This window comes from Berghia stephanieae, chromosome 9, assembly GCF_034508935.2.
Source record: "Berghia stephanieae isolate SIO BIC M18660-M18661 chromosome 9, UCSD_Bste_1.3, whole genome shotgun sequence".
Taxonomy (NCBI): domain Eukaryota; kingdom Metazoa; phylum Mollusca; class Gastropoda; order Nudibranchia; family Aeolidiidae; genus Berghia; species Berghia stephanieae.
In genome coordinates this window covers 894119-906618 of record NC_088368.1, presented here as the reverse complement: position 1 = coordinate 906618, position 12500 = coordinate 894119, and the positions used below count along the sequence as shown (strand labels likewise).

Genomic DNA, 12500 nt, shown 5'->3' with positions numbered 1-12500 from the left:
GCAGACGCTGAATGACGATCTACATAATCTACAAGATCAGGAAATAATATATAAATGGAACGTATCCAAAGACCAATGTGATAACTATCACAAATAAGAAAGCACCTATTACATTTGAACACCAGTTTAATGGTAAAAAATGAAACATGTAAAGACAGCAAAAATATTGGCCTTGAGTTTGCTAAAACTATTATATCGGTTGACCGCATGGCTTCAAAGGCAAACCATTTAATCTAGAAAACATTCTGCTGTTTGAAGGAGCTTGACAACAGCAAAAATGTCTTCAGGAGTCTGCATGCATCACCGTGTATGATTTGTTGGCAAACTGCATCAAGCATCACCGTGTATGATTTGTTGGCAAACTGCATCAAGCATCACCGTGTATGATTTGTTGTCAAACTGCATCAAGCATCACCGTGTATGATTTGTTGGCAAACTGCCTTTTCCTTGGTTTTCCCACGACAATTGAGGATGATGATTGTTTTTATCGTTTATGCAAGGAATCTAGATATGATATCTACTTCTATAATCTGAAATAAATCCTTAAAAATTACGCTCGTTTGCAACGACACCATAAGATCCGTCGCCGAGGCATCCCATGAAGGAATATAGATAATCCATCAAACAGGATGTCTGATGTCAACAGGAATCACACATGTTGTCACAGTGAGCAAATTGGGGGTTAATAATCTTACCCAAGGATAAAACCGAAAGTGTCTGCAGCGGGGCTCGAATCCGAGACCTTCCGGATCACAGTGCAATGCCCTTAACTACTCAGCCACTTCCGCCCCCCCCCCCCCCCAAATATAGGGGGGGGGGGAAAGAAGAATTGCGTATTATATTTTTAAAAAATTATTGGATTCTGTCTTTTATTAGGTCATCGTGTCCTTTGTCAAAGAACACAAGAACACGAGAACTCTGCATTACTTGATGCAACGAAATATACCAGATAGTTAAATATGATTTGAATACATTAATACTTAACTCATCAAACCAATTATAAAAATCTCTATTTTGATGTTGGATCCAATTGGTTTACCCATTGGTGTAAAATTGGACAATTTATTATAAGAGATAACATGTGAAAAGTAATTTGAGGAGAAGAATAAAAGTTTTCTTTCTACGCGAGCGTTTAAAATTTCGACCCGTTTCCTATGCGAGCTCAGAAGGTTGTGACAGCCGCTGTTTGGTTTTGTTTTGACACGTAATTGCCAAAACAAAACAAGACCTAACTCATTCCTTATACTTTTCTTTGACGGTAAACTTTATGAAGTTAATTTACCTCCAAATTATTTCCTGAGTTTTTGATTGCAGCTCTCAGTCAATGCAGGGGTGGGGCACAGGGAAAACAGAGGAGGTGAGTCATATTGTATTTATATAGTTGTAACTTTTCTATGGCAGGAGCACAAAAATCCAATTGAACTAAAGCAGAAACAGTTTTGTTTTCTTAGATAATCACTAATACACAATTGACATATTTATAGAATGAGTAAATCAAAAACTGAACATTATGATTACTTTGAAAAAACTAAAGAAAAAATGGAAAAGGTTAATAAGGTTATTATTATTATTATTATTATTATTATTATTATTATTATTATTATTATATTATTTTATTATTATTATTATTATATTATTATCATCATCATCATCATCATCATCATCATCATCATCATCATCATCATCATCATCATCTATCATCATCATCATCATCATATTATTATTATTATTATTATTATTATTATTATTATATTATTATTATTATTATTATTATTATATTATTATATTATTATTATTATATCATCATCATCATATCATCATTATTATTATTATATTATTATTATTATTATTATTATTATTATTATTATTATTATTATTATTATTATCATTATTATTATTATTATTATTATTATTATTATTATTATTATTATTATTATTATTATTATTATTATTATTATCTTTATCATCATCATCATCATTATCATCATCATCATCATCATCATCATCATCATCATCATCATCATCATCATCATCATCATCATCATCATCATCATCATTACCATTAGCATTGAGAAAGTGATTATTCCGATTGGACAAATAAAATGAAAAGAGTTGACACGTCACCAAATCCACGCCATGGTCGTTTCTATTGACAATGTATTATAACGATGAGTTAGAGAGAATTTCATGAGTTCACCCATATTGATTCAGCTCAAAATTATTACGAAACGTGAGGAAATGTTTTATTAATGTTTATATTATTATACTGAAATCATGCCGCTTAAACAAAACGAGTATTATAATTTACGTGTTCATTTAGCAGTTAAAAGCCTATCTGCAACTTCTTTGGAAAAAAATACAATCTGAATGAGGGAAGAATAAAATAAATCAATTATAGGGAATAAAAGAAAACAAAAAATAGCCAGAAAAGTTTTTAAGAATAGGCTAAGGTGGTCCATTTTTATGGGTTACAATCAGCAATATCTATACGAAGTTGTCGGGCACAGCGCTTGTTACATTCAAATAGAATTTCTTGTCTAGAAAATATACACGTGTGTATTTTGTATACTGGTTTAGAAAATACACAGTTCCATCTTTCTTGTTATGGCCAAATCTGAGCATTACGATCCATCAAAATGTCATTGAATTCTGTTGAATCAAGAGGTGATAGAATTACAGTTGATTTTTTAAGGTTTGCAATTCACTCGTTTTTCAATTTGTAAAAATAATTTTATAATTTTACGATTTGACAGTAATTCTAAGCTTCAAAAAATCTTTTACCTTGGCTGTACCACGTGTCCCCTTATGACTGTACCACGTGTCCCCTTATGTCTGTACCACGTGTCCCCTTATGGCTGTACCACGTGTCCCCTTATGGCTGTACCACGTGTCCCCTTATGGCTGTACCACGTGTCCCCTTATGGCTGTACCACAAGTCCCCTTATGGCTGTACCACGTGTCCCCTTATGGCTGTACCACGTGTCCCCTTATGACTGTACCACGTGTCCCCTTATGACTGTACCACGTGTCCCGTTATGGATGTACCAGGTGTCCCCTTATGACTGTACTACGTGTCCCCTTATGGCTGTACCACGTGTCCCCTTATGGCTGTACCACGTGTCCCCTTATGGCTGTACCACGTGTCCCCTTAACGCTGTACCACGTGGCCCCTTATGGCTGTACCACGTGTCCCCTTATGGCTGTACCACGTGTCCCCTTATGGCTGTACCACGTGTTCCCTTGTGTCTGTACTACGTGTCCCCTTATGGCTGTACCACGTGTCTTCTTATGGCTGTACCACGTCTCCCCTTATGGCTGTACCACGTGTGCCCTAAAGAATTTTAATGGAAGATTTCAACATGAATAATAAAGACACTCCACATATGGATTCAAATAAGTATGTAGCCGGCAATGTCTTTGTCTCCTTCCGGCGGACAGTCTCGCTCTGAATGTTAAGTATTTCCGTTGGCCCTGTGGTCATTGAGAGATTATTTGAACATAGTGGTCATTGAGGGATGATTGGAACACAGTGGTCATTGAGAGATGATTTGAACACAGTGGTCATTGAGGGATGATTTGAACACAGTGGTCATTGAGGGATGATTTGAACACAGTGGTCATTGAGGGATGATTTGAACACAGTGGTCATTGAGGGATGATTTGAACACAGTGGTCATTGAGAGATGATTTGAACACAGTGGTCATTGAGGGATGATTGGAACACAGTGGTCATTGAGGGATGATTGGAACACAGTGGTCATTGAGGGATGATTTGAACACAGTGGTCAGTGAGGGATGATTTGAACACAGTGGTCATTGAGAGTTGATTTGAACACAGTGGTCATTGAGGGATGATTTGAACACAGTGGTCATTGAGGGATGATTTGAACACAGTGGTCATTGAGGGATGATTTGAACACACTTAGCTTGTTGATATTTGCCTTACTAACTAGATTTGATTAAAGAAATGAAAAGGAAAATTTTTCTATAGACGAATATTATTAAGACTACCTAATAATGGTAACAAATACGTAGGGAGACCACCAACACCAATAGTAATTACCCTGAACCAGGACTCTCTACATATAAGAAGTTTATAGATTCAGATGAGACCGAATTAATCCCTGAAGAACTAAGAAAAACTGCAAGCAATGCCCTCCGTACTAAAGTCACAACAAGATCTTGACGACGACAAAACTCTGATTCAGGGCCGTTGCCAATGGAAACAATTAACAACATGAATGGAGAGAGCAGCTGTACTAAGTGAGGTTTTAACAAATCTGTGACTGAATCACACACAATTCTCAGCAAGCGTCATTCAGACTGCGAGGCATACGACTGTCTTAGTTACAACAATGAGAGAATAGATACTTACTTTTCGCATGTCTATCACTTTTTATTTTATTTTCTACTTATATCAGTCAGCAAAAACTCATGTTTTGACAAAAAGGGTACCTTATATTGTTCAACAAAGATCAAAGATTATCATTTGAGAACTCCAAGCTATTGTGACAAACCATTGCAAGCTGACTGCCGTAAAACATGTAAACTTTGTGGTGAGTTGATTTTGATAACTAAAAAGACACTACCTCCTACTCCAATCTTGTGATACTACAACTGCAAACTTTTAACCTAAGACTACTGTTACTACTATAGCTAGTACAACCAAAACTACTACTATTACCACCAGCAATAATATTACTACTACTACTTCTACTACTACTACTACTACTACTACTACTACTACTACTACTACTACTACTACTACTACTACTACTACTACTACTGCTACTATTACTACTACTACCACCACTACTTCAACTATTACTACTACTACTACTACTACTACTACTACTACTACTACTACTACTACTACTACTACTACTACTACTACTACTACTACTACTACTACTACTACTACTACTACTACTACTACTACTACTACTACTACTACTACTACTACGACCGAAATTTAAAAACATTTTCTTAGGTTCTTGGTAAATTGTTTACATTGTAAATTTATGTAGAACACAATCCCAAATTGAGACCTATACATTTTTATGCAATATCTCGATATGAATTGTGAATAATTGAATAAGCAGAGAAACTAGAAAGTAAAAATATTAATCGCAACAAAAATATCAAAGACTAATACGCATTTATCTACACATTCAACCAATTGAAATCGGAATCGTTATGACTATAATATTTCAACAACTTTGACACAACAGTAAATACCAAACACACGGTTAACACGAAATAGGCTTCATCAGTCGTGACGTCACTTCCCTCGTAATGAGGCATAGTACCGTAGTAACTGGTTCTAAACTATCGGAACACTGGTGGACGTCCTTATGAAAAACTTCTCCAACGAGCATAAAAGTGTATCCAGAGGAGAAAAACATTATAAATCGGATCATGTTTTGACTTTTATACATTCTGATCACATGACATGTGAAAAAGTTCAAGCCAGCATGAAGAATAAAAAGATCCGATTTTCCTTTAGAACCAAGCTGATGGTTGTTGGGCGGACGTGACATCAGACTATTGAATCCTATTTAACAGTGCAAAGACACATGTGGTATCCATTATCGTGTGTGACTGAGTGCTGACAATTGAATCTAAAATGTGAATAGAACAGTCTAGGGCGAATTCAAACATTATTCCTGACACCGTTGACAGGGGCAGCCTGGCTCAGCGTCACACGACCCGCCTTGGTGTGTGACCTTGAACAAGTCACCTCAAACTAGCTGACGTTGCGGCGCTGTACTACGGCTGACGCCTGGGTTGTTCTAGTCTTCCATTTGAATAGACCCTAGAGACAAATTTCTCCCATCGGATGAATAATGTTTTTTTTAAATATACCATTGAATATAAAGTGTGAGATGGAAATGTTTTCTTGTAGATTAGTTCAAGACAAACCGATTAGAATAATAAATAAGATCAGCTCGGCATACATTTAGATATAATGCATCGATTACAAATCATTTTTATGTTTAATCATTTAGAAGTATCAACACGTTTCGCAGATATGAGTTATTGCATAGCAGAGTTTTACTAAATGGCCTGGAAATGTTTACAAAGATTACGTTTAACATTTACTGGACGTGTCGCCAATAATAATGTTCATTATTTTCCCTTCCTCCCCCTTCCTCCCCCCCCCCTTCCCTTTCCAACTAGATGAAGACGTATGCAAAGACTTATTACCATTTAAAAATTGTACGCTGAAAATAAAGGAGGATCCAAAGTTTTGTTATCACAATCCATATACTTGTAGCAAAACGTGTGGATTTTGCCGTGAGTTCGTTATCCAAATTTGTATCAATATAGAATGTGTAGATTGATATCCTGTAGCACAAACAACGACCGATACTGACGTGGGTTAATTAGCATATAATATGTATGTATTCGTCGATCCAGACTGATGTTATTAACATATAATATGTACGTAGTCGTCGATCCAGACTGATGTTATTAACATATAATATGTACGTAGTCGTCGTTCCAGACTGATGTTATTATCATATAATATGTATGTATTCGTCGATCGAGACTGATGTTATTAACATATAGTATGTATGTATTCGTCGATCGAGACTGATGTTATTAACATATAATATGTATGTATTCGTCGATCGAGACTGATGTTATTAACATATAGTATGTATGTATTCGTCGTTCCAGACTGATGTTATTATCATATAATATGTACATATTCGTCGATCGAGACGACTCTCTACAGCCATCTGATTGACGTCAACTTCGTTCTATCCATGGTTTGGCGAGGAGAGGTAATTCTATTTCCAAGTTCAAGAAATTGAAGAGAGAGAGAGAGAGTAATCTATGTTAATTTTTATGAAATTCCCATGTTGTACATTCTAAAACCAAATCACAATTTTAATGTTAAGTATATGATAATTTGAATAACTCGAAGTATCATAAATTATAACAATTAAGATAAAACTAGTTATTTGCAGTAATGCTTTAAAAGTGTCCTCTAAAATGTAGTCTCAAATAATAATTACAAAGACCTTTCTAGGGGAGGGGTTGGGGGGGGGGGGCTGCTGCTAGCTCCTTTGTTTTGGTTCGATGTTTTTATTAACTGTGTGCTTTTGTGAGTTCTGATCGCACATGGAATTAATCGTAAGTCTAATATTAGTGATTCCACTTGTGTTGTCTTATTAAGTAGAGAGTGGCGGGGACTGATGCATGCTGGCATCTTAAAAGTACTAACAAAAAGTTTAAAATGGAAAGGTTTCGTACTGTTCCAATCCATCTTCACCTTTTCGTTAGTATGTCGTCACATAATATTGTTGGACACGACAAAAGGACACAAATCTGTCACGTACTTATTTCCCAAATGTAACATTTCAAAATTCAGACTTTTTATTTTAAGCTTAGAACATGTCTTAAGCTTTTTATCATTTCATATCTGCTCACTAACAATTAAATTATTTAGTTAGAAAATATAAAATATGATTCACTTTATCCAATTATTTTCTTCACTTCCCCACAGATTCAGGAATTGGCTGTGACGATCATATGGAGCAAAGTTATTGTGAGAAAATGTTTAAAAACAATTCCACACTGTGTTTTCAACCGCTTTATTTCCACCACTTTTGTCGTAAGACATGTAAAAATTGCAGTAAGTCTTTGGAATAAATACCAAAAAAATACATGATTTCAACATGACACCTTAAGACATCTTTGTAACATCCTATTATCTAGAAACCTTAAGACATCTTCGTAACATCCTATTATTTAGACACCTTAAGACATCTTTGTAACATCCTATTATCTAGACACCTTAAGACATCTTTGTAACATCCTATTATCTAGACACATTAAGACATCTTTGTAACATCCTATTATCTAGACACATTAAGACATCTTTGTAACATCCTATTATCTAGACACAGTAAGACATCTTGGTAACATCCTATTATCTAGACACCTTAAGGCATCATTGTAACATCCTATTATCTAGACACCTTAAGGCATCTTTGTAACATCCTATTATCTAGACACCTTAAGGCATCTTTGTAACATCCTATTATCTAGACACCTTAAGACATTTTTGTAACATCCTATTATCTAGACACCTTAAGACATCATTGTAACATCCTATTATCTAGACACCTTAAGGCATCTTTGTAACATCCTATTATCTAGACACCTTAAAACATCTTTGTAACATCCTATTATCTAGACACCTTAAGACATCTTTGTAACATCCTATTATCTAGACACCTTAAGACTTCTTTGTAATATCCTATTATCTAGACACCTTAAGACATCCCAGGGATGCTGACATGATAATTCTTTGCACAAATATTTAGTGATACCAGCAGTGTCTTTCCTTTCCATTAGAATTAGGCATTAAGATAATAGATTGTCATTACAAATAGACGTCTATAGTTATTCATGTCTTATTACTAATATTTGATAGATGAATGAATCCGCCATGAATATAAAGGGTTTTGCTTTTCGTGTGACCAAAGTGTTGGCATGCAATATCTATTTTAATATAATACACTTAGTATGGAATGGGTTTTAGATATAAATGGTCAATTTATCTTTACACTTCGATGTCGTTGTATTAATGATATATGCTAAAGTGATGGCATATATCGCATATATTTATATGTAGATTTATTTGGTTATAAATAAAAGAAAAATATCTCTTTAAATAATTTGATTATTCCTACTTGTCACCGCCATGCATACAATAACATTTACTCATTTCTCTACGTTTAATGTCCATTTTCAGAACCATTTCCTTTTTGCAATAACCGAAAAGGAAAAGTGGCTTGTCAGAAAAAAAAAACAAAATAATATGTGTAAAGATCACCCAATATCCGGATTGAGATCATGCCAAAAAGAATGTCGCTATTGTCGTAAGTTTACATTTTATATTAGTATGATATTCACAAAGTGTACATACCATGTGGCTACTGAAACCTATATCCAATGAAAAATTTAGTAGAACATAACTGAAAAAACATGTTTTCTTCCAAAACTCTACACACAAGCAAATCGCAATGAAGAACCAATTCCGAATATTTGAATGTCGGGCCATATTAATTATTTATTGTGTAAAGTACAAAATAGATGGGTTGTGTATATAGAATATGCGTTGCCGAGTTCAATGTGAAGACTACTAAAGGTCACACGAACACTGTTTACATCATCAATGTCTATGCCCTCACAAGCGAACGTACGATAAAATAGCCAGATGAGCTCGACCTGCAAGGATCTAAATATCACATTATAAATATTAGGCAATAAAGGCATAACCATAATAGCCGGGGACTTCAATGCTAAAATAGGACAACGAAAAGAAGGCGACTCGTGCATAGGGGCCTAATCAAACGGGGTACGAAATGAGGAAGGAGAGAGACCAGTTAGAATTTTGTGAAGACAAAAACCTGTTCGTCACAATTAGTGCATTTTGCCATCCGTCACGTCACCGGACAACATGGACAGGCTAGTTACGAGATCAAACCAGTGATACAGTAAAGCCAATACACAACCAAATTGACTATAATATGCTTTGTCAACAGCGACATAAAAAGGCCATTACAAATGCAAGAACATATGTTGACACGCTCCTATCACATGACCATAAACTCGTCACAACATGTTTCAAATTTAACCTACACACATTATGGCACAGAAAACAATCAGACAACAACACGCAAAAAAATAAGCATTGACAGAATTGTGAATTGATTGAATAGTGTCGCATTAAATACCAACAAGCGTTTGACCCACTCTTAGAACAACAAAACAACACAGGCCAGGCACAAACACCAGACGTGTTGTGGACAAATACTCGGTCAGCAATAATTAAACCGCCGAGCTCACAACTGGCGTCATAACAAACAGAAAAGTATGCCGTTCCCACGTTAAAGATTTGGAAATATTGTCAACAAAACGAAACAACTCCGAATAAAAATCCAGAACTACAGTGGATGAAGATGAGAAACTGTGTCTCGAAAGGCAACGAAACAATACGTTACATCAGATAAGTAAAAGAACCACCGAATTAAAAACATTGGATCTCAATCCAAAGGCTGAAGCAGCTGTAAATAAAGCAAGCAATGACCAAGCTATGTTCAAGGCGTAAAGCTGTTAAATCAGAAGTCTTTCGAAAACCCAAAAGTAACAGACGAGTCAAGAAAGTATAAAATTGACACAAATGAGATATCAACGATTCTTTCAAGTCATTACAAGACGAAATTTAGAAACAAAGACGTAGAGCCAATACATGCATTTAGTGACTGTCCTTGCTTCAATAGAAAAAGAAAAGGATTTAACAGCTTGAGCAACAACAAAGTTCCAGGAGAAGACAAAATATGCGCTGAACTACTAAAGTATGGACTACCGTCACTCGAAGAACAGGTAGCAGACATATTTGATATTAATTTGGAGAGCACAAGCCCCTCAACATAAACACATGGTCATTAATTTCTATACAAAAACCCGGAAAGTCCAATTCAAATTTGATAACTTTTATATACCAGAACGTAGGCCTCAATGCTTGGTATAAAATATCCGTCGTCAACAACATGAGGCTGGCATGAGGCAGCCTTGAGGCTTGGAATTTTGGCCTGACACAAAAAATGCCAAAATGTGTAACTGTAACAAACTGGTGTCAAAATGAGAATTACTCATCTCGCGACAAGCTGTATATAGTTAACAAGAATAGGCTCTGAATAACTATTCACAGTTACTGAGAATAGTAGTAGCGTATGGTTACACCTCCAAATTCATTTCGTCAACCCAGCTTCAATAGTCTTCCTCCGCCCAAAGAACTGTTTCATAGCATCTTCAAGTTTAGTTACTGGACAGTGGGGGACGATGTGATCGCTGGTCTCTGGAGCTGCCTGACATTTCTGGTAGGCATCACTGTTCCCAAGTTTCCATCTGCACATATTTGTTGCAGTTCTGCCATGTCCTGTTAAGAGGCGATTTGAGGATACTCAGTATTTCCTGGCGTTGTGGAATGCAGGCATTCATTTAGTGGGATCTTTTATGTTTCCTCACAGTTATTGAGAGTCGATTCTGAACAACTATTCACTGTGGTTAAGAGTCGATTCTGAATAACTATTCACAGTCGTTGAGAGTCGATTCTGATCAACTATTCACAGTGGTTGAGAGTCGATTCTGAACAACTATTCACAGTTTGAAAGGACTTCAATGTCGATTGGTAATGGATTTACTTAGTCGATCGTCTTTCGTCATTTCTCATTACCGATTAGTGTGACAAAAATAGGAAATTCCTTGGAAGGACTTTCTGACAGGTTTTGAAAATGAACCAAACATTTTCTCATCTGATCACTATAGATTTATTATCTTATTATCATTATTATTATTATTATTATTATTATATTATATTATTATTATTATTATTATTTATTATTATTAATTATTATTATTTTATATTATTATTATTATTATTATTATTATTATTATTATTATTTATTATTATTTTATTATTATTATTATTATTATTATTATTATTATTATTATTATTATTATTATTATTATTATTACTTCTGATTTCAAGTTTTCCTACACCCCTTGGGCTGTAAGAATATCTACGGGGATATATGGTGTTCTACAAAAATAGCTTTGAATCCAGGTGTATGTGAAAGCTTAAGAAAAAAGCCCTTTTGCAGAGGATATTGCAGAAAATCGTGCTGTGAGTACTTAATTCTAAATTTTAATAATACACCTTTATCTAGATCTACTTAAGACATCAATGGCATTGTCAACCTTGAAACATTCAATATTCAAGGTAAAACTGAAGCTGATAAAGTTAAGCTTCACCTTGTGACAACCATTCAGCAATTAGGGGAGCAATTAGTCAAAACTGCTCTTTATTCTCTGAAGCAGGACGGTGAATTTTGATGCTCTGTTAATCGGCTATAGAAGAATGCAAAGGAGATCGGCCGAAAGACAGAGATAACACCCTTTAAATCTCTAATCATGACAGTTTTACTGTATGTCTGCAAAACATGGAAGATGAAAAAGAACATGAAAGAAGTGTAGACACTTTCCAAAACAAATTATTTAGGAGGAATATTAAGAATAAAATAGCAGCAGCATTTTACAACAGATAAATGATGGAATTGACAAGAATGGAGAGGGTCAGTTGTATGACACAAAGGGAGAGATGGAACTGGGTTGGACATGTATTGAGAAAGGAATTTGGTTTGATTGTGATGGGATGGACACGAGGAGGATAGAGTGGAAAAGGATGGATGCTCAAAAACAACATGGCGCATTAATGTGGAGAAGTGAAAGAAATGATGGCAGCGTGTACTCCTGACGGACGAGAGACATATGAGCACAACCAACATGACGTTCTCTCTCTAATAACTTTTCCGCCGGTGACGTCACAGACTATGGGTGACGTCCAATCAAGGTACGCTACTCTTCCACTAATCTCATTCCCTATATTTTGGTCGTGAAATCAAGCGCTGATCATGAAC

At 35.3% G+C, this 12500-nt stretch overlaps 1 protein-coding gene and 1 long non-coding RNA gene across 2 annotated transcripts in view; both read left to right on the top strand.

Moving 5' to 3' along the window:
* Positions 1-7206, top strand: part of LOC144980231 (uncharacterized) — a 13943-nt gene extending 6737 nt beyond the window's left edge. Inside the window, exons 3-6 of the mRNA XM_078927830.1 lie at positions 1315-1357; positions 4422-4556; positions 6181-6297; positions 7190-7206. Of these exons, the coding sequence (XP_078783956.1) occupies positions 1315-1357; positions 4422-4556; positions 6181-6297; positions 7190-7206 (312 nt within the window). The remainder of the gene's footprint in view (positions 1-1314; positions 1358-4421; positions 4557-6180; positions 6298-7189) is intronic.
* Positions 7207-7522: 316 nt separating this feature from the next.
* LOC144979107 (uncharacterized) overlaps positions 7523-12500 on the top strand; it is an 8324-nt gene continuing 3346 nt past the window's right edge. Inside the window, exons 1-3 of the long non-coding RNA XR_013646651.1 lie at positions 7523-7645; positions 8771-8897; positions 11573-11707. This is a non-coding gene — a long non-coding RNA (uncharacterized LOC144979107). The remainder of the gene's footprint in view (positions 7646-8770; positions 8898-11572; positions 11708-12500) is intronic.